The sequence below is a fragment of the Mchenga conophoros genome, linkage group LG16 (genome assembly GCF_057382185.1).
Source record: "Mchenga conophoros isolate Kocher_MC1m ecotype Shallow Benthic linkage group LG16, M_conophoros_male_GT1.1, whole genome shotgun sequence".
NCBI lineage: Eukaryota > Metazoa > Chordata > Actinopteri > Cichliformes > Cichlidae > Mchenga > Mchenga conophoros.
In genome coordinates, this window is record NC_140541.1 from 30,378,308 (window position 1) to 30,405,672 (window position 27,365).

General features: G+C 41.0%; 2 protein-coding genes across 2 annotated transcripts; both read right to left on the minus strand.

Annotated features, from left to right (window-relative positions):
* Nucleotides 1-446: 446 nt before the first annotated feature.
* On the minus strand, nt 447-7,649 carry LOC146557075 (ileal sodium/bile acid cotransporter-like). Its single transcript, XM_085249322.1, has 6 exons — nt 6,386-7,649; nt 5,809-5,927; nt 5,576-5,664; nt 5,199-5,374; nt 4,954-5,111; nt 447-1,518 (listed from the first exon to the last, which is right to left on the minus strand). The coding sequence occupies exons 1-6, from the start codon at nt 6,781-6,783 to the stop codon at nt 1,331-1,333; spliced, it is 1,128 nt and encodes a 375-aa protein (XP_085105448.1). The 5' UTR covers nt 6,784-7,649; the 3' UTR covers nt 447-1,330.
* Nucleotides 7,650-10,003: 2,354 nt separating this feature from the next.
* On the minus strand, nt 10,004-16,818 carry LOC146557076 (ileal sodium/bile acid cotransporter-like). Its single transcript, XM_085249415.1, has 6 exons — nt 16,315-16,818; nt 15,738-15,856; nt 14,682-14,770; nt 14,070-14,245; nt 13,824-13,981; nt 10,004-10,680 (listed from the first exon to the last, which is right to left on the minus strand). Exons 1-6 carry the CDS (start codon nt 16,710-16,712, stop codon nt 10,490-10,492), a joined length of 1,131 nt encoding a protein of 376 aa, XP_085105541.1. The 5' UTR covers nt 16,713-16,818; the 3' UTR covers nt 10,004-10,489.
* Between the last annotated feature and the right edge of the window lie 10,547 nt (nt 16,819-27,365).

Genomic DNA, 27,365 nt, shown 5'->3' on the forward strand with positions numbered 1-27,365 from the left:
AATTGAATTGAAAAATTGAATTTGTAGATGCTAAGCCTATGCTTGAAGCAACTGAGGTGTTAGATGGCAGGGGTGACACAGTGCCACTGTTATGAATGAAACTTGACATAATCCAATAACTCCAGCCATACTTATCTTGTCCTTTATTGTTTTCCATGGGTTGCATTTGTTGTTCAACAGTCTTCTTAGTATCCACCGTCATTTAGCATGACTACTTGGTGACTATTTATTTACATAACATTATGATTGTGACCTTGAACCAAGACTACGTGCAGCTGTTCACATTTTACCACACTACGGTCAAAGACAAGCGTTAGTCTTTTTTTTTTTAAAATAAGACAAAGGACATTGGAACAACTGCACAAAAACAATAACATGCAAATAATCTTTATTTATAACTACACAACTGAGAACAGAAATGTATTCATTAAAAACTGTTTGTGTTCATCATTTAAAAAAAATGTCCAAGTAAATGAAATTAAACTGTAATTGCTTCATTAAACAAAGTCCCTTTGCAGTACAGCAGACTCATACATTAAAGTGTGAATATGTTGATTTCAAAGTCTGATGCTTGAGTATGGACAGAAAAACTGATCACTGAAACCCCAGACTTTCAAAGACTGATTACATTCTTATTAACCATTTATGTATGACTATTAAATTATTATTTCAATCATTCACACTTGGCTTTTAGCTACTTCCTCACTCAACAACTAACCACAGGATTTACTGACCAATTTTAATAATAAAATAATAATTAACAATAAATAACCAAAATAGTAATAATAAAAATCTGTTTAACTACTACTGCTACTTTTATGGAGCTGTTACACAGTTAATTCATGCTAACAGCTTTACATTGACATGACTGGATCTCACATAGATTTCTCTTAAGCTGTAACTACATCATTATATCACATTTTGTTCTTTGTTGTCATCACTGTGTTCTTGTTGCTATTGAAATAACATTAATATGAAATAAATTATGGCTGTCACCTTACAAAAAACCCCAAACACCCTGTTTACAATCACTGAAGCACTGATTAAGACACATGTCTAACAATGTACAGGCAAAGTGGTTCTAAATAACACATAATTCAGCAGTTGGTCCCCACCACGTTCCCACTTGAAGTTAGATACTGACTGTCCCGGGGAAGAAATTTGTGCAACCCTGTTCAGCTAAAACTTTTCCAAATGGTTTAGTGTGGTGCACATACAGCCTGCAGAGTGCAGTGTGTCTTCACAGTAGAGTCCAAATGCTGTGATCACTGATGCAGTTGTTATTGCTCATACCAACAGTCCAAAGTCTCTGGTTTTCAGAGCTGCAATATCACAGCGCAGTGCTTTTGTCAGTGCTTTTATCCTTCACATCCGTGTTGTTGCTCTCATCGCCCTCAAAGCCACCATTTTCCCGTGGGCAGTGCTTTTGCTCTTCTACATCAGCGTTCTGACCTTCCAAGTATGTAGCGTCACTGTTTGTAGACGAGCCGCCACAAAATCTTTTATAAAGCTGGAAGCCTGGACAGGAAACAAACCATAGATTCAGAACCAGTGAGCAAAGACCTTTGGACAAAACCTTTAAAAGTGGAATAAACAGGACTTCTATGCAAGATGCCATAACAAGAAAATTTGAAGCCTCCCATGTTTTCTTTTCTGTTCAGTTTCAAGTATAAGTGAGCATCTACGATACACTGTAAACCAGTGGTTCTCAAATGTTTGGTGCACAGGACAGACAGAATTCAAAATTTCAAGGTATTCTGCAGAAGATGCCCTCTATGTCATTTTAGACAATGTGAACTATAATATTCATTCATTCCCTCACTGCACATTTTCACACGAAAACCTATTTTAATGCAAGCCTATTCTCACGTCTGTGACATTAAGTAGCACCATCTTCTCAAACACACAGGAATTGCTAATTTAAGCAAATTCTGTCCTTTGAATGTGTTCCGAGATGCACTGGGGTATGGCATTAGTGGGACTGTGGAAGGTCCATTTCGTCACTGGTAAATGTGCAGGAGGTTTGTTTTAACCTGAAGTGAAAGGAATAAGTTAGGGATGAAAAAAAAACCAGCAAGCAAAAAATACCACAAAACAAAAGATCTCCTAGGTGACATAAAAACTCATGAAGATGTTGCACTTCTTAAAGTTTTTCATAGGTGTTAGAGCTTCAGTGCAGTAATGCTAAAGATGCATCCATTGGGTATCCTCGTTGGTCTTCATACAACAATTCTGATGGCTAAAGAACCAAATGGGACAGGCAAAAAAAAAAAAAAAGTAATGCTACAGATGTCTGCATGCATGGCGAGACACAGTAAGCAGACCCGAGAAAGCGGTGTTGAACAATACCTCTTATTGAGAGTGCATTGTTCCTGCTTCTTCTGGTTCAAGTCCAGCACTGTTTTACAGAAGCCAGTATTTCTCTCAGGAGAATGTTTAGTTAATTCCTGCCAACAAATGCCACAGTTGGGCTAATGACCATTAACATCTCTGATCCAACTAAAGCCATAAGGCTTTTTACCTGACAGTTGGTTGCTACTGGATATTTCAGATATCAGTTGCCTAGGTAACCCTATAACATATATATCGTCCTCTCATGTCACTTAATCCTCTCAACGTCTATTTGAGCTGTTATTTTACACACTGTTGCAGGAAGTTGTGAAAAGTCATTGCCATTCAGGAGTCTCAGGTTGTAAAGCTGCTGCTAATTACTTCATGCGAGGAAGTTTCTAAAGACAGGTAGCTTTTGTAGGTGATTTTGGGGGTGCTTTTCTTCATCTTCTCCGCCATTCTCCAATGCTCTCCTCAATCACAGCTTTAAATGCGTCAGTCAATAATATAGTCAAATTCAATTTCTTACATTACTTTTTTTTCTGTTACAAAATGATGCTTGGTTTACACAAAGTCCCTGGCACACCTGGACACCTCTTGGGAAACACTTGAATTAACCTTGACTGGTGCCCTTGAATTCTAAGCAGCATCCCCCTTTATGTAATTTGCTTTCACAGTTAGACAATTCAATGGTCAAAGAAATAGTAATAAGACTGTGAGGTAAAGTCATCCATTTTCCCAATTTTCCCGAAAGAAACTGGTGGAAAAAATATTCAAACTATGTGCTGACATGGATATTACGATACTTTATAGTAGAGATGGACTGATCCGATATTACGTATCGGTATCCGTCCGATACTGACGTAAATCACTGGATCGGATATCGGAGAAAAATTCAAAAAATGTAATCCGATCCATTAAATATCACGAAAGCACCTCACAAAACTTGCCACACGGCGTAACTCGGCTCATAACCGTAGCACGTTGCAGCAGTGCTTGTCACGTGATAGAGCAGCTGTGTGTATTTGTAGCCTAGCTAGCAATCCGGCATTTCATCTCCAAGAAGTTATGAGAATGAGGAAACCAGGGTCTGAACAACAGCAGCACGTTTAAGCTTGATAAGCTGTTGTTGGAATTTATTTATGTTCTACACCAGGATCTTTTTCTATGCAGCCGGGGCAGATCTAGCAAAGTTTTGCCAGGGGGCCGATAGGGCATTAACAAGGAAAACGGGGCACAAAGACATACTTTTCTTTCTTATTCTCATTTAAAATATCTAGCTTTTAATAAATAATTATTTTAATCTGATGTAAAATGTATAGAAGTCCATTACTATATATAGCAACTATTAAGTCTAATATACCCCAGTAAGCTAGTACTTTTTTTTTTGGGAAGGTACAATCTGTGCAGTCTGCAATTCTGTTGAAGAAAGATGTTGAATCTATTTAATTATTTTTGGAAAATAATTTATTTCTGTGCATTTTTCATTTTCTTTTCACACTGCATCAAATTAAAGTTGATTACGTCGATTAAGCATCATGAGGTGGAGGGTGGGTGGTTCCCTATTTTATTTATTTATTTATTTATTTTTTGCTGGGAGTTTTAGAACCCTATTAGTTAGGTTGCTTACTCTTTAAAATACCAGAATAGGAAGGATAGAGTAGGTTTAAGTTTGTTAGATTGATCAGTTTTGCTGAACTATGAAATGTTTTGGGTGCAGTGTATTTTTTGCATGCAGGTATAACAGAATAGCTTTAGTGTTTGTTTTTTAACTTGAGTATGAACTTATACAAAAAGCAGCACGATATTAAAAAACAGTTTTTTTGTTTAAAAAACACACTATATCGGATTCATATCGGTATCGGCAGATATCCAAATTTATGATATCGGTATCGGACATAAAAAAGTGGTATCGTACCAACTCTACTTTATAGCTGACACAGGCAAACCACTGAAACAACATGAAGCACGCTGCAATTCTGTGACTGGTTAAACTTGGGTTAAACATTTAATCCTTATATGGCACAACACCTGGCTCAAACTGTTGACTCGACACAGCAAAAAAACATCACAATGGAGGAAAAGAAGGAAAATAAGGATTCACTGACCAAGAATTGAAAAAAGTCCAGTGATGCAGGAGAAAATGGCCAATGTATATGTCGTGTGTTTTAAGGTCTTACATCCCACAAAGATGAGCTCACTGGCGTACAGCACCAAAGGTCTTGCTTTGCCCCAGGGAGTGAGAGCTCATTCCATCAGGGAATGGCAGCCCCTTTGGCCCTTTTTAAAGGGGTACCTGTAGCTGATATTTGTGTGGCAGCTAGTTGGGCATCACCGCTGCTGTCATAGGTGTTATGATACTTGATCTCTGACACAGATAAACCACCAGAGAAGCATGAAGCACGCTGCAACTCTATTACTGGTTAAACTTGGGTTAAATATTTAATCCTTATATGGCACAGCACCTGGCTCAATCTGTTGACTCAACACAGCAAAAAAACATCACAATGGAGGAAAAGAAGGAAAATAAGGAAGCTGCATTCACTGACCAAGAACTAAAAAAAAGTCAAGCGATGCAGGAGAAAATGGCCAATGTATGTGTTGTTTGTTTTAAGGTCTTACATCCCACAAAGACGAGTGCTGACACGAGCTGGAAGATGCTGTAGATGAGGGGGAAGGCAAACATCTTTTCCAGCTCCTCTGGGGTGAAGGACAGCTGGACGATAGTGCTGCACAACTGGACATTCTGGATACCTGTCTCCAGTGCAATGGTTCGACATCTGAACAAATAAAGGAACAATGACGAACCTCATCAATAAGTCAAACTTGAATGTAGCTGTGTCAGAAACATTTTGCTGTCACCTCACCTGTACCAGGGTTGACCCACAAAGCGAGCCAGGAAGAACCCAAGGCTCAATCCAATAAAGGGGTAGATGGTGCCAATTATCCACAGGGAGGGAGCAATGGTCCAGGACGACTGGTAGAGGACTCCTCCAATCACAGCTATAATAACAATGAGAACCAAGCCAACAATGGTTCCAACCTGTGCCCAACATAAACACTCCATTAAAACCCAGTCCAGGTGATTTAACTGGTTCGGCACTGTAAAATGAAAATATCACATCCCCCCAGTATGATGGAAATGCTATTTCTAAAAAGAAACATGTCACACAGGCACAAGATGTTATAAGTGAAAACATTAAACCTGTAGAATTATATTCAATAAACTGTAGAGCATTCCTACCTTCAGGATCTTTTTTGCCATCTCAGGCCACCTGTGCTTTACGTACATTCCCACACCGATCGGGATGATTAGGGCTGCCAGTGTGATACCTGAGGATGCAAAAAAGTAGATTATAAAAAGGTTACCTTAGAGGCAGGAACAGCATTCACAGTTACATCCTGATAATACACATTATTGAGAGCACTTGTTTGAAATTATTTAAGGTGTTTCAGTTCTTTGAAAGCTTTCCTTACCGATACTGTCATACGGGATCTTGATGGTGTCACTGGATATCCATACGCTGGTGTAGATTAAAAGACAGAGAGGCATCATCCCCAAGGCCAGGAGAGAGGAGCAGGTTGTCATACTGAGACTGAGGAGCGAAGGATTTGGACACAGATGAGTTTCCTGCATTTGTCCCTAGCTGTGCTTATACACACTAACACAATTTGTTTTATTTAAATAGTGCATTAACATTGAATAAATGTAAATAAAACTCTAGACCAATAAAAACTTGTAATACATTAATTCTGTTGTTCTCCTGCCAGGTAGCTACACAACAAGAAAGTCTTCCTTAAAATAGCTTAAGAGTGTTCTGGGATCCAAAAAACATGAAAATATTCTATTTAGTTTACATACACAAGAGAAACAAATAGTTATCATAGAGTAAACATAGTGGTCCTCTAAGAGCAGCACTTGGTGATAGTAGGGAAAAAAGAAGGTTCCTTTTTTAACAGGGAGAAACCACCAGCTGAAAAAGGCTCAGAGAAGTCTGCTCTTTAACATAAAGGGAAAAAGAAAAAATAGCAATGAACCTGCCCAAAGTCTCACCTGAGGTCCATGTCTCCATCCAACCAGTAGCAGATGATGTTGGAGTTTGAGCCACCTGGACAGCAGCCCATGATGATGATGACCACTGCCTGCACAGCCTGGACCCCAAAAGCCAGTGACAAGGCAAAAGCTGTGAAAGGCATAATGCCAAACTGGCAGAGGAAGCCAATGATAATGCCCCATGGCTTCTTAATGTGGCCCCACAGCTTTGCAGCCTCCACTCTGCAGCCCATGGCGAACATGACCATTGCGAGCATGATGGTGAGGACCGTGCTCATCACTACTCCCAGGATGGCATTGAAGTTACTGGGAGGAACAAGGCAGTCTGTGCCCGAGCAGGCTGTGGCAGCATTGTCACAGATAGCTGGCAGCATGGTGGTTGGCTTCAGCGTGGACATTGTTGTTGCAGAAGAAGAATATCAGCAGATCCTTAAAACTTGCACACACTTTGGGGCTTCTTAGAGTCCTTGAGGTGAGACAAGTCCAGTTTCACCACCTGTCCAGGAAAGTGGATGTGACAAAGAGATGGAGTGAGCTTGGATCACTGCCCTTTATGCCCACGGTTTCAAAGCCAAATAAAATTGGGCGGAAAGATAAAAAAATAACCAATAGTCTATGTTTTATGGGGTCAGCATTCAAAACACATGCATATAAAAAAGAAAATCGCAATGAAATATGAAATACCATTACACCATGGCTCCAGTTTTTACAGCCTTGTGGGTTTAAAGTTTTAATGAACTCACAATCATCAAGCATCATCATGCAGGAAAAGTTTCAAAGAGGCAGCAGCCACAGAATACATGTCCTTTGCACAATTATATATGGCCGTCTTTGGTCTCTTAATCATTCTTTTAAACATGAGTAACCCAGAGCCCATAAAACAAAATAAAGGTGTGGTCCTTCGTTTATTGTAGGAGTTATGTTCTAAAAAATAACCTGAGATAGGTCAAATCCGCAAAGTAGTCAGCTTTTTAAAAAAAATTATTATAGATGTTTTAAGCTGTAAAAACCCCTCACTACACACTTCATACACTTTTCTCAGACAGGCATGAACATTTTCACACTTTTCTCTCTTGTTTAAACACCCTCAAAGTTCAAACCTTTGTAGAAAAATAAGTCCAGTATTATAGAATGAAACCAAAGATCAAACCCTGTTTCAGGTGCAGAACGTGAATAGAGCGGCTGCCAGAGAATTCAACATCAATGAATCAAGTAGAGAAAGCAAGAAGAATGAGTTAAGTTTGACTTATCTGTTTTGTTTCGCTTAACGTGCCTTATAATCCGGTGTGCCTTATAATCCGGAAAATACGGTAACTTCTACCTTCCTTTAGCATGTCCGGAAGTCCAACCTTTTGTGCGATGGTTCCTTCCTCTGCCTTATGGGTGGTACCGCAGTTGCCTTTGATGGTTCAAAATGTTTCGTAGCCATTGTTGTGTTTGTTGGGGAGAAAACTTACAAACATACAGCACAGCACTGCAGAGTCACACTGTAGCGATCGAAAACGTATGTAAATTTGACAAGCTGAATGCATTCTGTTCTGTACAGGAGACTAGGCACGGAGGAAAAAGCTCGTCATTTCATGGTGACATAATCTTTAATTAACACCCCAAAGTCTGCATGATCAACCATTTTGAACATGAGTTAATTTTTAATCTGAAATGCTGTTAATATAAAAACAGCCTCCCTAATTAAAAAAAAAATAAACAAATCCACCACGTGAGTGTGTTTAAACCCAGCAGGAGATCCCAGGGCTGTTCCCTGATTAGTGGCTTTATTTTTCATATATTCTATCTTCTTCCTAACTAACGTTATGCAACTTTGCCATTTTCCAGACTGGTTTATGTAATTTATGATTCTTTCACAGGGGTTTCATTCAAATTAATGAGAACATGTTGTAACAGTCACAATGGTGTGGTTTCTCTTTAAGACAATGCAAGGTAAGGGTTAGTAACTTCATAAGTATGCACCTGCACGTGAGCGTATGGACTGGACGGACCTTAAGTCTTTCACCTCTTTAACTACTTGCAATGTTGTAGGAACACAGGTTGTGCTTCATGTATGATAAGCGGGCCTTGTAAGGTAGATGTAGAGAATGTGCACTAAAGGACAAGCACTGTGGAATTCCCAGTACCAGTGTGGTCGTGAGTTTTTCTGACTGTCCTGTTAAGTGCTTCTACCGCTTTTCTTAACCACTGAGTACAACCTGTGTTGTTTTAGTTTATTAAAGTCTTTATCTCCTTCCTAATTCCCTTTATGCAACTTTGCCATTACCTATCATTTATCATCTATCATTTATTTTTCAGACTAGTTTATGTAATTCATGATTTCTTCACAGGGGTTTCCTTCAAATTAATCAGATCACGTGTTGTTTCATTTTATTAAAGTTTTCATTTTAAGCACTTGCTGTGTAGTGTACTGTACATGAGTCATCATGAGCTTAGAAACCTAAAACACATCAACGTGATACCTTTTTTTATCCTCTCTGGATGCCCATATCAGTCCATAATGGTGATACCAATATTTAACTTTCATTTGTGAACTAAATTAAATGTTTTACATATAAACATAATACAGATTCTTGAGGAAGTAAACATTTCCATGCTAAATCTGGTGCATCTCATATTAACACATGAAATGTCTATCTGTGTGTTTGCTGCTTTATCCACCAACTCCCTCTACACAATCAAGAGTTGAGCAACCAAACTTGGCACACAGGTACATTTTAGGCCTCTACAGGTTATTATCTATATGGTGGATTTACAAATCTGGTTAATGTTGCCTTCACCCTCCACATCTCCTTGAGTTCTTTTCTCAGCTCTTGGTATTTCTCCAGCTTCTTGTGTTCCGTCTTTCTAATGTTGCTGTCATTTAGGATAGCTACATCTATCACTACAGCCATCTTAATCTGCTTATCCACCACTTCTGTGTCCAATTGGTTAGCCGTAATCACTTTGTCTGTTTGTATCTGGAAGTCCAACAGGATCTTGGCTTGGTTATTCTCGACCACCCTACGGGGTATGTCCTATTTTGACCACGGGACTTCTAGGCCATATTTGGCACAGATGTTCCTGTATACTAAGCTGCACATTCGGTTACGCCGCCCCATGTGTGCCCGGCAGGGCATAAATAACATCCAACAAATATGCTTTTTTAGATAACAACAATAACAAAAATCTGTTTATCTTTATCTACTTTTATGGAGCTGTTACACAGTTAATTCATGCTAACAGCTTTATTGGTAACCATATTTTTTATATAAGAAATGTCACATTTTTCTTTAATGTTATAGCAATCTATTTACATTTTTTCTTGTATTTGTGTAACTTAAACTGATCTGTATACTTTTGGGTTTTCTACATCCTACTTGATTTCTACTTCTTGTCCATTGCATTTATTTAACTGCCAACCCCTCTGCCAAAGCAAGTACAGTTGCACTCAGTTTTTTAAATTGGTGTTTCTTCAGATTATTTGTATGTATCACCACCCACATCTGAGTTATCCTTCTGCGGTAACTGTACCTCAGTGTCACTTCATCAGGCAGGGTCGTTTCAATCACACACTTTGAAAAAAACAAAAAAACAACTCCACAGCACCTTTTACATGACTGGATCTCACATAGATTTTTCTTACGCTGTAACTACATCATTATATCACATTTTGTTCTTTATTGTCATCACTGTGTTCTTGTTGCTTTTGAAATAACAGTAATATCAAATAAATTATGACTGTCACATTACAAAAAACAACAACAACAAAAAACCACCCTGTTTTCCACCACTGAAGCACTCATTAAGAGACACTAACAATGTACAGGCAAAGTGGTTCTAAATATTTACATATGAATAAAAGTAAATAACACATAATTCAGCAGTTGGTCCCCACCACGTTCCCACTTGAAGTTAGATACTGACTGTCCCGGGGAAGAAATTTGTGCAACCCTGTTCAGCTAAAACTTTTCCAAATGGTTTAGTGTGGTGCACATACAGCCTGCAGAGTGCATTGTGTCTTCACAGTAGAGTCTGAATGGTCTGAATGGTGTGTTCAGTGATGCAGTTGTTATTGCTCATACCAACAACCGAACATCTCTGGTTTTCAGGGCTGCATCACAGCTCAGTGCTTTTGTCAGTGCTTTTATCCTTCACATCCGTGTTGTTGCTCTCATCGCCCTCAAAGCCACCATTTTCCCGTGGGCGGTACTTTTGTTCTTCTAGATCAGGATTGTGACCTTCCAAGTACGGAGTGTCACTGTTTGCAGACGAACCGCCACCACAATACCTTTTGTAAAGCTGGAAGCCTGGACAGGAAACAAACCATAGATTCAGAACCAGTGAGCAAACACCTTTGGACAAAACCTTTAAAAGTGGAATAAACAGGACTTCAGTGACAAAGCATCTATGCAAGATGCCATAACAAGACAATTTGAAGCATCCTACGTCTTCTTTTCTGTTCAGTTTCAAAATTAGTAAGCATCTATGATAATCTGTAAACCACTGTTCTCAAATGTTTGGTGCCCAGGACTGAAAGAAAAGTGAAAATTTCAAGGTATTCTGCAGAAGACGGCCTCCATATCATTTTCAACAATGTGAACTCTAACTTCCATCAATCCCCTCACTCCACATTTTCACACATTAAAACCTATGTTTATTCAAGGCTATTCTCACCTCTGTGACATTAAGTAGCCCCATCTTCTCAAACACACAGGCATTGCTAATTTAAGCAAAGTCTTTCCTTCCGATGTGTTCCGATTTGCACTGGGGTATGGCATTAGTGAGATTGTGTTAGGTCCATCTCATCACTGGTAAATGTGCAGGATTACTATTTTTAGGGGGTTTGTTTTAACCCAAACCAAAGTCTTTCTCTCTAAATTACTTAAAATACTTGTAATTACCTAAACCCAACACAGAACCTTTTGGTTTGCAAACTAAAGAGAGTAGAATTGAAAGGAAAAGTGAGGGATGAAAAATAACAGCAAATAAAACATCCCACTAAACAAAAAAACTCCTGGGTGACATAAAAACTCATGAAGATGTTGCACTTAAAATTGTTCATAGATGTTAGAGCATCAGTGCATCAGTGCTAAAGACACAGACACACAACGCCCCGCCATTGATGCTGCAGGTCAGCCAGCTGGCTGCTCAGTTGCCTCAGTGACACGCTTGCACCTGGCTGCGTGGCTGCGTTTCATTACAGCTTCGCTCAGTTTCATCTGGGACAGAGACTGCGTTTCCAGACGATATTATATTTGTTGGGCACGATGGCATCTATGATCACTGTAGTGCCACTTAGACTGGTAAAGATGAGAGTGTTTCAATGCTGGACTCTCTCTCACCACCTGTGTGCATCGCGTCACCTCTGGAGGAGGCTGATGGTAACCGCATCGTGCATGCTAGTTCTCTATCCCTGGACGGAGCCCAGGCTACTGCATCAGGGCTCTCAGATGGGAGGGTGTTGTTTTGCAAGGTGGTGTCCACAGATGCTTCCCTAAGGGGGTGGGGAGCGCTGTGCGAGGGTGCATCAGTGAGAGGGATCTGGTCCGCAGCCCTGCGTGATCTTCACATCAACCACTTAGAGCTGTTAGCAGTGTTCTTAGCTCTCAAACATTTCCGTCCAGTCCTGGAGGGCCAGCATGTCTTATACAGGAAGGACAATTCAACAATAGTCTCTTACATAAACAGTCAGGGAGGGACACCCTCCCTTCCCCTATTAAAGCAGTCTCGCTCTCTGCTGTTATGGTGCAGTGTTCATTTCCCCCAAGGGGGGTACTCTGGTGAAGGAATGGAGGTTGCACCCTTTGATAGTGGCTCAGATTTGGGATCTGTTTGGCAATGCACAGGTAGATCTTTTTTTGCCTCCAGGGTAAATATTCACTGCCCCCTGTTCTTCTCAATAATCGTTCACAATGCAACCTTGGGCATGGACGCGCTAGCGCACCAATGGCCAGTCATGCTCCTGTATGCATTTCCCCCAGTGGAAATGATATCTCCAATTTTAGAGAGATTGCGTCGGCAGTCTCTCTGACTGATTGTAGTGGCCCCTTGGTGGCCCACAGGGTCTTGGTATTCAGAGATAATCAGCCTGCTAGCAGTGAGTCCTTGGCAACTTAGTCAACTTAGCCTCCGCAGGGACCTCTTCTCTCAGGTGGGAGGAGAAATAATTCATTTGCGCCCGGATCTGTGGCGTCTTCATGCTTACCTGCTGAGAGGTCAAACTTGATTGCTAAGGGTCTGCTACCTAGTGTGATAGTGACAATTCAGAACACTACGGCCTCATCCACTAGAGGCTTGTACTGTTAGAAATGGCGAGCCTTCGAGCAATGATGCCAGGACCGCCACACTGTCCCATTCCAGTGCTCTTTTGTGAATGTTTTGAAATTCCTGCAGGAGCTGCTGGATGAGGTCCTTTCATTTTCAACGATTAAGGTTTATTTAGCAGCTATATCTGCTTGTCATTTTGGCTTTGACGGTGTGACACCAGGTGCACATCCCCTCACCATACCTTTTCTGAAAAGGGTTTGTTGGCTGAGACCTGTGCTTAAGTCCAGTGTCCCTGCTTGGGACTTTTCTTTAGTGCTGGAGGCATATGTAGCCCCTCTTTTGAACCCATTGAGTCTGTGGATATGAAATTTCTCTCATATAAGACTGCATCAGTTCTCACTTTGGCTTCAGCAAAGTAAGTGGGTGACCTACATGCGTTGCAGTGCATCCCTCTTGCACAGTTCTCTCCTGATGGCCATAAGGTCGTATTGCGTCCGAATGCTGCCTATTTTCCCAAGGTCAAGCCTGCATCTTATAACTGAATGGAGTTTGAGTTGCTGAGCTTTTGCTTCCCTCCTTTTGCATCTGAGGAGCAGAGGAGGATGCATTCTCTTTGTCCAGTGTGTGTGCTACGTACCCACATTGAGAGCACTCAGAATGTGTGTTTATGTTACCAGCTGTATGTTTATACAGAGCTCTACCTCTGGCTGGATTGGTGAAGCAGACAAAGGCTGTCCCACTGGATTATAGAAGCAAGCTCACTGGCGTACAGCACCAAAGGTCTTGCTTTGCCCCAGGGAGTGAGAGCTCATTCCATCAGGGAATGGCAGCCCCTTTGGCCCTTTTTAAAGGGGTACCTGTAGCTGATATTTGTGTGGCAGCTAGTTGGGCATCACCGCTGCTGTCATAGGTGTCATGATACTTGATCTCTGACACAGATAAACCACCAGAGAAGCATGAAGCACGCTGCAACTCTATTACTGGTTAAACTTGGGTTAAATATTTAATCCTTATATGGCACAGCACCTGGCTCAATCTGTTGACTCAACACAGCAAAAAAACATCACAATGGACGAAAAGAAGGAAAATAAGGAAGCTGCATTCACTGACCAAAAACTAAAAAAAAGTCAAGCGATGCAGGAGAAAATGGCCAATGTATGTGTTGTTTGTTTTAAGGTCTTACATCCCACAAAGACGAGTGCTGACACGAGCTGGAAGATGCTGTAGATGAGGGGGAAGGCAAACATGATTTCCAGCTCCTCTGGGCTGAAGGACAGCTGGACGATAGTGCTGCACAACTGGGCATTCTGGAAACCTGTCTCCAGTGCAATGGTTCGACATCTGAACAAATAAAGGAACAATGACGAACCTCATCAATAAGTCAAATTTTAAATGTAGCTGTGTCAGAAACATTTTGCTGTCACCTCACCTGTACCAGGGTTGACCCACAAAGCGAGCCAGGAAGAACCCAAGGCTCAATCCAATAAAGGGGTAGATGGTGCCAATTATCCACAGGGAGGGAGCAATGGTCCAGGACGACTGGTAGAGGACTCCTCCAACCACAGCTATAACAATAATGAGAACCAAGCCAACAATGGATCCAACCTGTGCACAACATAAACACTCCATTAAAACCCAGTCCAGGTGATTTAACTGGTTCGGCACTGTAAAATGGAAATATCACATCCCCCCAGTATGTATGATGGAAATGCTATTTCTAAAAAGAAACATGTCACAGAGGCACAAGATGTTATAAGTGAAAACATTAAACCTGTAGCATTATATTCAATAAACTGCAGAGCAGGGGTGTCAAACTCCAGGCCTAGAGGGCCGGTGTCCTGCAGGTTTAAGATATCTCCCTGGGTCTACACATCTGATTCAAATGATTAGTTCATTACCAGGCCTCTGGAGAACTTCAAGAAATGTTGAGGTCATTTAGCCATTTAAATCAGCTGTGTTGGATCAAGGAAACATCTAAAGCCTACAGGACACCGGCCCTCGTGGCCTGGAGTTTGACACCTGTGCTGTAGAGTATTCCTACCTTCAGAATCTTTTTTGCCATCTCAGGCCACCTGCGCTTTACGTACATTCCCACAGCAATCGGGATGATTAGGGCTGCCAGAGTGATACCTGATGATGCAAAATAGTAGATTGTGTCTGTGAAGGTACTCAGTCATCCAGGTCATCGTAGTCAAAGGAGCTTGCAAAGAAAAGCGTCTGGACTTCTTTAAGTTACTTGAAGACATTTCACCTCTCATCCGACAAGCTTCTTCAGTTCTAAGGTCAAATGGTGGGGAGTCCCAGATATAAACCCAGTGGTAGTATCCCCCCACAGAGGGACAAAAGGACCCCCTGATGATCCTCTAATCGCCTGAGCCAAGGTGTGAAACTGGTTGTGGGTCCCAATCACCCAGTTTCACAACTTGTAACTTTTTTCACTAGACTGCTTCATTAGTCTGCACTACTTCTTCAAAAAAGCAACAAGTTAAACAGAATGTGAACATTATCAGACATGGAAAAATAATGTTCAGTCTAAGTTAAAAAAACAAAATCCAGAAACTTGTGAACAGAGATGAAAAATATATCATTTAAATGAGAGTTTAATACTATTCACTAATGGTGGCTGCAGTGAGCCTGCTTTTGATAGCAGAGCTTTGGCGGGGCGTGGTCTGCGGGGCAGGTGAACATACCTGAGCGCCATCCGCAAACACACCTCACCAGCTTAAAACAGAATGAACTAGGTACTGTTGATGTGTGTAGGCTGTAGCCAAAAAGCTGCAGCCGCATGTGTAAGTCGACAGCCGACAGACTTGCACACGTGGCTGCAGCTTTTCAGGGGATGCAGTGGATGTGCATATTATTAACCTAGCTGCCACAAATGTCTTTGTTCCACCATAAAAGTGATTCTGATGTTAGTTCCGCATAACCTTTCTGCCAGGTAACTTGTGCCCCACCAGTGGGGTGCTCCACACACTTTGAGAACCACTGCCTTAGAGGCAGGAACAGCATTCACAGTTACATCCTGGTAATACACATTCTTAAAGGCACATGTTTGAAATTCTTACAGGTGTTTCAGTTCTGCGAGAGCTTTCCTTACCGATACTGTCATACGGGATCTTGATGGTGTCACTGGATGTCCATACACTGGTGTAGATTAAAAGACAGAGAGGCATCATCCCCAAGGCCAGGAGAGAGGAGCAGGTTGTCATACTGATACTGAGGAGCGAAGGATTTGGACACTGATGAGTTTTCTGCATTTGTCCCTAGCTGTGCTTATACACACTAACACAATTTGTTTTATTTAAATAGTGCATTAACATTGAATAAATGTAAATAAAACTCTAGACCAATAAAAACTTGTAATACATTAATTCTGTTGTTCTCCTGCCAGGTAGCTACACAACAAGAAAGTCTTCCTTAAAATAGCTTAAGAGTGTTCTGGGATCCAAAAAACATGAAAATGTTCTATTTAGTTTACATACACAAGAGAAACAAATAGTTATCATAGAGTAAACATAGTGGTCCTCTAAGAGCAACACTTGGTGATAGTAGGGAAAAAAGAAGGTTCCTTTTTTAACAGGGAGAAACCACCAGCTGAAAAAGGCTCAGAGAAGTCTGCTCTTTAACATAAAGGGAAAAAGAAAAAATAGCAATGAACCTGCCCAAGGTCTCACCTGAGGTCCATGTCTCCTTCCAACCAGTAGCAGATGATGTTGGAGTTTGAGCCACCTGGACAGCAGCCCATGATGATGATGACCACTGCTTGCACAGCCTGGACCCCAAAAGCCAGTGACAAGGCAAAAGCTGTGAAAGGCATAATGCCAAACTGGCAGAGGAAGCCAATGATAATGCCCCATGGCTTCTTAATGTGGCCCCACAGCTTTGCAGTTTCCACTGTGCAGCCCATGGAGAACATGACCATTGCGAGCATGATGGTGAGGACCGTGCTCATCACTACTCCCAGGATGGCATTGAAGTTACTGGGAGGAACAAGGCAGTCTGTGCCCGAGCAGGCTGTGGCAGCATTGTCACAGATAGCTGGCAGCATGGTGGTTGGCTTCAGCATGGACATTGTTGTGGCAGAAGAAGAATATCAGCAGATCCTTAAAACTTGCACACACTTTGGGGCTAGGGTCCTTGAAATGAGACGAGTCCAGTTTCTCCCCCTGTCCAGGAAAATGGACCTGACAAAGAGAAGGAGTGAGCTTGGATCACTGCCCTTTATGCCCACGGTTCCAAAGCCAAATAAAATTTGCCCGAAAGATAAAAAATTAACCAATAGTCTATGTTTTATGGGGTCAGCGTTCAAAACACATGCATATAAAAAAGAAAATCCCAATGAAATATGAAATGCCATTGGACCTTGGCTCCATTTTTTATAGCCACGTGGGTTTTAAATTTTTATTGGACTCTCATGTCATCAAGCATCATCATGCAGGAAAAGCCACAGAGCACATGTTCTTTGCACAGTTCCCATAACATTCCCAATATAAAGGCATGCAGCTTACACAATCATAAAAGAAAGTGTAGAAATATTTTTTGCATTGATAGGAAAAGAGCACATAAATTGGGGGTGGGGGGTGGGCTAGAGGTGATTTGTCTGTGGTGTCATTCATTTTTGCATTTTGATTTTACATTTTTTTTATGTGCCATAGGTCTAATTATATAGAGAATCAAGATGCTGTAAAACAATAAAACATGAAAGGATGAAAATGTTTACGGGCACTTCATGTACCAGGTGTGGAAACAATAAAAAGTCAAAGTGTCCTGATAGAAATTTAAGGGCTATCACAAGGATAGTACCAGCATCATCAACATAAAAACAGTTTACCTAATAAAAGAAGAAAAGAAATCTGCCACATGAGCATGTTTAAACCCACCAGGAGATCCCTGGGCTGTTCTCTAATTGGTGGCTTTATTTTCCAGATATATTTTATTGCCTTCCTAACTGACTTTATGCAACTTTGCAGTCTGGGTCGTTGTGTCCTTGGGCAAGACACTTCACCTACCGCCTACTGGTGATGGCCAAAGGGTCCGATGGGGCGATATGGCAGCCTTGCTTCTGTCAGTCTGCCCCAGGGCAGCTGTGGCTACAACTGTAGCTTGCCTTCACCAGTGTATGAATGTGAGAGTGAAGGAATAGTGGTATTGTAAAGCGCTTTGAGGGTCCCGAAAAGCGCTATATAAATGCAATCCATTATTATTATTTTTCATCTATCATTTATTTTTCAGACTAGTTTATGTAATTTATGATTCTTTCACAGGGGTTTCCTTCATATTAATCAGATCATGTGTTGTTTCATTTTAGTAAAGTCTCCATTTTAAGCACTCACTATGTAATGTACTGTACATGAGACATCATGAGGTTAGAAACCTAAAACACACCAACGCAATACCTTTTTAAATCCTCTCTGGATGCCCATATCAGTCCATAATGGTCATGTCAATGTCTAACTTTCATTCTTGAACTGAACTGAATGTTTTACATATAAATATATTGCGGGTTATTGAGGAACTAAGCATTTCCATACTAAATCCTGACATTAGTGCATCTCACTTTAACACATGAAGTGTCTGTCTGTCTGTGTGTTTGCTACTTTATCCACCAACTCCCTTAACACAGTTGAGCAACTGAACTTGGCACACAGGTACATTTTAGGCCCCTAAAGGCTCTTATCTACAGAGTGGATGCCACGTGGTTGCCAGGTCAAGACACTAAAATGATTTATGCACATATAACATCCTATTAAACAACATTGGTATTTTCATTTCATGGTAGTAAAATGTAATTTATATCCACAATAACTCATTTATGCATGACAGCAAAAGTAGGACCAAAGTAGTATGTTTTTGCATTTTTGCACCACAACACCACCCCATCAGTTTAATTTAATCAAAATAAGACCATGTTTATATTTACAAATCTGATTAATAAATGTTTTATTTTAATCCCATCATGTTGCCTAAAACATGAGGACATTCCTACCTAGCAATGGGCTAAAATGATAAATAAAATTACAAAAAAATCCCGTCTTGCCCCTTCAGGCACTCTATCCTTCAAGCTTGGGTTCTCTACCACAGGCTAATGATATATGTAGTATAGCTACATCTATTGACCACCCTATGGGGAGTGTCCTATTTTGAACTCGTGACTTCCAGGCCATACAGATATTCTGTCATGGTCCTGCGGCCATGACTCAGTGACTTTGTGTTTGTGTTCCTTATTGTTATTATTCTCTTTATTATTCTTGGGCTGTTTTGGGATGGTTTGTGTTTTGGGATTTTAGATACTGGGTTTTGGGTTTGTGCTCCCTCTATTGGTCCCTGGTGTTAGTGTTCCCCTGTCTCGTCAGGTTAATCAGGTCCAGCTGTGTCTCCCACTTGTGTGTGATTTCCCAGTGTCTCTCTGTGTACTTATAGTGTGTGTTTGCCTCTGTTCCTCGTCGCGTCGTCTGTATTCATACCTTGTGAAATCCCCTGCGTGCTCTCCCTGCTGTTCTCCCTTCATGTTCAGGTTTGCCACTCCTTTGTGTAGTTTATCCCAGTTTAGTTCGTCCTTAGTTCTGTTTGCCATCTCCACTTTATGTCTGGTATTGTTAATAAATCACCCTTCACATCTGAATAAGTGCTGCATTTGAGTCCTCCTTCCACTCTTCACACGGCTGCTGCCCCGAACCGTGACATATTCCTGTATACTATGCCGATCAGTTCGTTATAGCCAGGGGTGGACGTAACGAATTACAAATACTCACGTTATTGTAATTAAGTAGATTTTTTGGGTACTTGTACTTTTATGAGTAATTTTTCAAGTGTGTCATTTTACTCATACTTGAGTACAACTTACACCATGTAATCTGCTTGGCTACTTATAAAATCAAAAGTCGCTACTGAGTACACCCACAATTTGAATTAATATTCAAACCTTTCATCTGCATTTTTGCAGCCAATAACGCTGTGCAATAGCGACCGCGCCAATTTAAGACGTAAGCAAAGAATAAACTCCGCTGCAGCAGCAGGCACAGGTGTCTAGAGGTGCTAAATGGTGGAGTATAAACTACTTTATAGACGGAAGATTTGGAGACAAAGAAGCCAAAATGAAGACAGAGGACCCTGCTCTTGCTCTTGACGAAGGCGGTCGCACTTTTCTCCTCTCCTCCTCCTCCTCTCCCTTATCTTCCCTGCTTAGCTTCTTATGTCCTTGTCTTGTCTTGTGTTTTTTTTTTTTTTGTTTGTTTTTTTTCCCCACCATCCCCCCACCCCTTTACCCCTGTATGGCTCTCAACTTCATCACATTCGTGTATCCAAACAGCCCATATTTACACCCGTCTATACACAAGAATCAGCACAACATTCAAGAACTCTGATCAGAAGGGCCTAACCAAGGATAAATTCAGGGTAAACCCAGAGGAATTTACGTCATCTCTATATTCTGTCAAGTCCAAAGACGGTAATACTGAAAGAAATGGTCCCCAAATTTTTTTAAAGGTTCCGTATTTCCCTTTTACACTATGCGATATCTTCTCAGGTGTACAGTAGGATGCTAACTCATTAATCCAATATCTCAGTGTTGGAGAATTTTCAGATTTCCAATGTGTCAGAATACATTTTTTAACTGCAGTACTTGCAAGTAAAATAAAATATTTCTTGTGGTAATCCACGTTTATAGAATCTATGTCACCTAAAATCCATAGTTTTGGGTCCATTTCGACTTGGATCCCAATCACCCTTGAAATTATTTCAGTAGTCCGTCTCCAGAACTCCTCTATTACTGGGCAATTCCACAGCATATGAAGGAGATCACCATCTATCACCTTACATCTCAAACATTTGGGAGAGTAATTAATATCAATTTTATGTAATCTGTAAGGTGTATAATATGTCCTGTGGAATATATTAAATTGCATTTGTCTATGATTTGTGGAAATTAACATGGTCTGTGCCTGTTCCATTAGATGGTACCATTCTACCTCTTCATAAACATAGCCCAGATCTGCCTCCCATTTTCTTTTCAGAGCCGTTTTGTTGTAGTCAGGTAATTTTTCATTAATAATAGTGTATATTGAAGATGCTATTCCTTTTATTGACTTCCATGGTTTGGTGCAAAGATGCGTTTCAAAAGGACTTTCTTTGGGAATCTCAGGGAAAGTTCCTTTGGTTTTTTCTTTGATCCAGTCTCTTATTTGTAGAAATTTAAAAAAATTTTGGTCTGGAAGTTTAAATTTTTCCTTTAGTTGTTGGAAGTCAATAAATGTGTCATTATTGTATAGATCGTGTTTTTACTTACTTTTCCCTGGAACATTCTCTCACAGTCTGTTCTCTAAAACCTAAAAGAGGAATTATGGATTGGATCAACTGGTCACTAAATGCAATCGACACCCCTTTCTCAACGAGAAGTTTGAGCTTGGGTGAGCCTGAGTGCTGAATAGGGATGGGTACCGGTGTCCGGTGCCATGATGGCACCGGTTCTGACATAAACGGTAGTAACCAGACCGTGCTTTATTTCGCTGCTTTTTTTTCCTGAGCTGTGATACACTTCTAGCCAATCATTTTACGTTTCCGAGGATAGTAGGCGGGGCCAGGTTCTGTTAGAGCAGAGCTACAGATTAAAAATGTCCAAGGCGAAGCGGTCAAAAGTCTGCCTGTACTTCACAGCAAAATATGCAAACTCAGCAGCCTGCAACAAGTGCTTTAAGCTGATACTGTGATACTGTCAAAGGAGGTAACACCAAGAATCCGATTAAACAGCTGGCGAAAAAGCCGAGAAATGCGCCGTATTTGATAGCTTGCTGCCAGACCTCACACCGTGCACGTCGGGTGGGTTGCCAGTTATCGGACCCGGAGCAACATCCCCCAAAAACCCGAAGAATAGAGTCCTGGCCCCTAGCCCTGCCAGTGTAGCAGAAATGATGACGGATGATGATGTAGCAGCAGCCGTTCTTCTCTGCGTGAGTAGCTTCATGTTGTTCGTGTGTAATTTACGTTGAGTAGGCTAACCACGTTATTACATGAATGCATGTAAGGTGAACTAGCAAACATCATCATAGCTACATGCGGCTGTCTTCTTGTTTGATGGCAGATGCTCCCTTCACCCTGGCCAAAAAGGCTAAAATGACCAAAGAAAAAGTGGGAAACAGTTAAACATGAGAGGTTTTTGGACAAAGTTTGTGTTTTTTCCATTGATTAAGCACTGCTTCCAGCCAAGAGTGATGCCATATATGCCACATAGCTGCAGAAAAGGCACACATTGTTGTCTTTTTACAAAAAAACCCAGCTGAACATGAGAGGTTTTTGGACAAAGTTTGTGTTCTCCATTCTTTAAGCACCGGTTCGAGCACCGTTTAAGCACCGGCACCGTTTCAAAAGTACAGATTTGGCACTGGTATCGGATAAAACCTAAACGATACCCATCCCTAGTGCTGAAGATATCTACCTATTCGGAACCATGGTAACAGGGTTCTGGCTGATCGGAGCTGGCTTGGCCCTGACTTATCGAAGAATTAAGAAAGCGGAACCGGCTGTTCAAACCCCCACAAGGCTGCCCGCTGGGATTGGAACGATGGGAGAGGTGTGAGTTTCTCAAAATGGGCTCATTGATAAGATCTTGGAGAGGCTACGGCTGCTGAATAAGATCTCTGACTGCAGACTGGATACATCTCAGAAGGGCTAGCCCGAAATATCATCTCTGGGCGCAAATTGGATGACATCTCGGGGAGGCACACTGCCGTGAGTTCTCAGAAATCGTCTCCTTGAGCACAAGAAATGACAACATCACAGAACACAAGTATGGCGAAGCTTGCGGGAGATTGAAAGACCAGTGTTGGACTGTAGAACTGCTTTGAAATTCATATGAGCTGTTCGCACTAAAGTAAAAATCACTATCACTTATGCGGATACCCCCTTTGGCGCCGGTTGCGGTCTCAAGGCTGGAGCTGAACAATAACACCCTGATAACGACTGTGTTTAGTCTGTTCCTTCCCATTCCATGCTGGCCACCTGGGTTGGCTGGAAGACTGTTTACTTAGCCTAGCAGGGCGAAGGACACTGTCTCAGCTGAACTCTGGACACGCACATATACACTGATATGCACACACTCATCCCCCCTCGCTTTCCAAACGCCTTCGACACTTATTCTCTTCCGATGCTGACGGGGATCAAGGAGACCAGCGCATGCAGGCCCGGATGTACTGTCTAATTCGGCTGTCTTTCACCCTTTACCCACCCCTGTCGCTTGTCATGTGTTTCTTTGGTGTATTAAGAGTTTTTTTCATGTGCTATGTGCAGAGGTGTTTTTTTTCTGTTCTCAAACTGATCTCCCTGTTGGAGCTCAGTTTAGGGGGAGTTATTTTTTTCTCCTTATCTTTCCTCATGTGGTGCATTTTCCATTGTTATACCTCTCTGACCTGTCTTCCCCATGTGATGTTTTGTGTAATGTATGTATGGTCGGAGGGTAAGATGGCGCCGCCATTGCGTGCAATAGGTCGGCAGCCTTATGAAATTTCCCCTTGTGGGACTAATAAAGGTATATCAAATTTAAATTTATCAAATCAAAACACTGTCAACCATGAAAACGACGTAGAAAAGACGGAGGACGAGTGCCCCCCATGGCTGTACCTGGAGGAATTTTTCATGTACAGAGGGAGAAAAGGGGACAGCGTCCAGATGCAATGCAAACTTTGTTTGACCTCATTCGTAGGAATGTTTTAGCTTATTATTTGGACAACCACCATCATTACAATAAATTTAATTTGTAGTCATTTAAAACTTGAGGTAAGAGGTTTCACAACTATACGTGTACAATATTGCTTTCTTATTTTTCATGTGTGTTAAGGTTATTAGTTTGGCTAAGATATTGTCACCACCATTGGTTAGCCTGATATTAAAATAAGATGGAGCTAGCTAACGTGCGTGTGTGTGCACATGCATATGAGCTACAATTCGTAGGAATGTTTTAGCTTATTATTTGGACAACCACCGTCATTACAATAAATTAAATTTGTAGTCATTTAAAACTCACAGGCCTACAATCAGCTGGCCTATATTTAAAACAAAAAAACAAAAAAAAAAACTGGAACATAGTGCTGAGCTGCATCTCAAATTAATCTTCCAGCTCTCAGCTGACATGTACCAGAGCCAGATTGATGGATCAGTTGATCAGTATCATTGGCCTGATATAGGCCTATCATAGTGACATGGCTCTTGATCAGTAGGGTTATATGTTTCCCAATATGATATATTTTTTTAAAGAACATAATGTAGATTGTTTTTATTTGTTAGCTGTATGGGCAGCATTTTTGTGTATGTGATCCCTTTTCTTAAATTAGATTTGCTAAATACACATATTTTGCTCTCTAAGTATTATCTACTTGCAATTACAGCCTTAACATACATCAAACAACATCTTGAAACGATAGAGCATGGGAGTGAGGATCAGCAAAGAGAGTCATCTGATGAAGATGAATTCTTCTCCAGACCAATCTCCAGAAGGCTGCAAAGTACAGTTGAGCTTGATGGTTACCTTGCTTGTGCCACAGACACCATGGAGCTGCTGCACTCCTTCTCAGCAATCAAAAACCTCTCTCTTAAACTGAACACAGCTCTGCCTGCTTCTGCTGCGTGTGAACGATTTTTTAGCTGTGCTGGTTTACTCTTCACAGCCAAACGAAGTCGGATAGCCTCTGTTAATTTAGAAAACCAGCTCTTGCTGAAACTGAACAAAAGGTTCAGAAAGTAAAGTGTGACAGAAATGCTAAGAGTTTAAGACACTTACCTGCCTGTTGTTCAGTGTATGGGGAAAAGTTTAAATGGTTCGACGCATGTTCAGAAACATTTTTGTCATTCTTTTAACAAACAAAATTCCTTCTTTTATATCTACATTTATTTACAAAACAAGTTACCTTTCTATACCTTGTTCATCTGAGAAATGTGCTTTGAACATTATACTGGTGAATCGAGTTGAATGCCTGCTGTTGACGACAGAATAAAACATCAGTCTGTTAACAAGTAATTAATACTCTGAGTAGTTTTTGAGAAGAGTACTTTGCACTTTTACTCAAGTATTTTTAACACCAGTACTTTTACTTGTAATTGAGTACAATTTAACCACTGTAACAGTACTTGTACTTGAGTACAAATTTTGAGTACTCTTTTCACCTCTGGTTATAGCACTCCATGTATGGCCTGCTGCTAGCATCTTGCACCCTGCTGTTATGTGCTGATTGTCTCAGGGGCATCTTTACACAGCCTGCACCGGGGGTCTTGCCTGGTGTGATAGACCCCAACCTCTTTGGATCTTGCACTTAGAGCTTGTTCCTGTGATGCCATGATTAGTGTCTCTGTGCTGTCCTTCAGTCCAGCTTTGTCCAGCCACTGCTGGGATTTCTTTTTTTTCTTTTTCTTTTTCTTCACCTGTCCCCTGTCCCGTTTGGTTCTTTTGCCATTGTCATCAGAATTATTGTCTAAAGGCAAAGAAAGATGCCCAACGGATTTACAGGGTGGGCCATTTATATGGATACATCGTTATAACATGGGAATGGTTGGTGAAAGTTCTGTTTGTGGCACATTAGTATAGGTGAGGGGGAAAACTCCTCAAGATGGGTGGTGACCATGGTGGCCATTTAGAAGTCGGCCATCTTGGATACCACTTTTGTTTTTTCAATAGGAAGAGGGTCATGTGACACATCAAACTTATTGGTAATGTCACAAGAAAAACAATGGTGTGCTTGGCTTCAACTTAACTTTATTCTTTCCTGAGTTATTTACAAGTTTCTCTTTGTTCACAGCCATTGACATGTCGAAGAGGTTAACACGTGAGGAGCGGATCAAAATTGTGTTGATATCTGGTGAACGCAGTAACCGGGTCATTGCAGCAGATTTCAATGCAAGACACCCTACGACACCCCCCATCTTCCATGCTACAGTTAGCAAACTGTTTTGCTAACTGTAAATCCAACACTGGTTCAGTGATGGATTTGCCAAAATGTCGACGCAAGCAAACTGTCACTAATGAAGAAACATCAGTGGCTGTCCTAGCTTCATTCATGGTAAATGAACTGGTTCTTATATAGCGCTTTTCTACTCATCTGAGCACTCAAAGCGCTTTACACAACTTGTGCATTCACCCATTCACACAAGCACACTTTTGTAAGTGCTTCATAGCTAACATTCACACACATTCATACTCCAATGGATGCATACGAAAACTTGTACTTCACAGTCAAAATCTACACAATACAGACAAGAACAGGAAGACTTCACAACCAATGACGGTCAGGAAAAATGGGTGAAGACCTTTTCAGACAGGAATCTCACTGAACCTGAAAACCATTTCTCCACAACAGTTTCCCATAGTGGACCTCGGCAATACATCAATACATGATATAAAAAACTTAACAAAGTCCAGACGCTTATAGTATGGTATAATTTTCATTTAACAGATAATAGCATGAACAGGCAAACAGTACTGCAGCATGTACTAGTAAATGGCGGTAATGATCAATGGATAAATTATGTTTTGTAGTGGTGGGCTCATAAGGTGGATAAAAACCTGAGTACAAAATCACCAGCATGCTCTGGTGAACCCAGTGACTAGTGTCATTGTACTGTCGTTCAAAAAGTGAAGCTCCAGGTGGCACTTTAGTTTAATGAGTTTAATGACTAAAGTCATTAAAAATACAATGACGCATGAAACCTTTACTTCGGTTAGCCATTGTTTTTAAAGGAAGCTCTTGGAAATAGCAGGGAGAAACTGAATGTGCAACTGCTAGTGAGAGAAGTTGTTATTGATGTGTTACATTTTTATGAGACTCCCTGAAAAATAACCCATAAAGTAAAACTGAGTAAACAGTTTTCAAAGTTTCCATGCATGCTCAATCATCCGGTAAGGAAATCACAAAAAGTTTAATCTGTTCAATTCAATTCAATTCAATTCAATTTTATTTATATAGCGCCAAATCACAACAAAAGTCGCCTCAAGGCGCTTCATAGATACAGAGAAAAACCCAACAATCATATGACCCCCTATGAGCAAGCACTTTGGCGACAGTGGGAAGGAAAAACTCCCTTTTAACAGGAAGAAACCTCCGGCAGAACCAGGCTCAGGGAGGGGCGGCCATCTGCTGCGACCGGTTGGGGTGAGAGAAGGAAGACAGGATAAAGACATGCTGTGGAAGAGAGACAGAGGTTAATAACAGATATGATTCAATGCAGAGAGGTCTATTAATACATAGTGAGTGAGAAAGGTGACTGGAAAGGAAAAACTCAATGCATCATGGGAATCCCCCGGCAGCCTACATCTATTGCAGCATAACAAAGGGAGGATTCAGGGTCACCTGGTCCAGCCCTAACTATATGCTTTAGAAAAAAGGAACGTTTTAAGCCTAATCTTAAAAGTAGAGATAGTGTCTGTCTCCCGAATCCAAACTGGAAGCTGGTTCCACAGAAGAGGGGCCTGAAAACTGAAGGCTCTCCCTCCCATTCTACTTTTAAATACTCTAGTTCATGGATGTTCATCTGGACGTAGAATTTTCAGTGAGAGAAACAAACAAACAAATGAAATCAAAACCTAATTTCTCCTTTTCTTGATAGAGATAAACTGGCCTCACAGCCTATTATTTGTCAGCGGGTTCAGTCATTATTCAAACGTACTGTTTATAATTTTGGGGAAACCTGCTGAGACTGAAAGAGTCACTTGGATTAGCGACGAAACATTTCTCCCACTGAAAAGAGG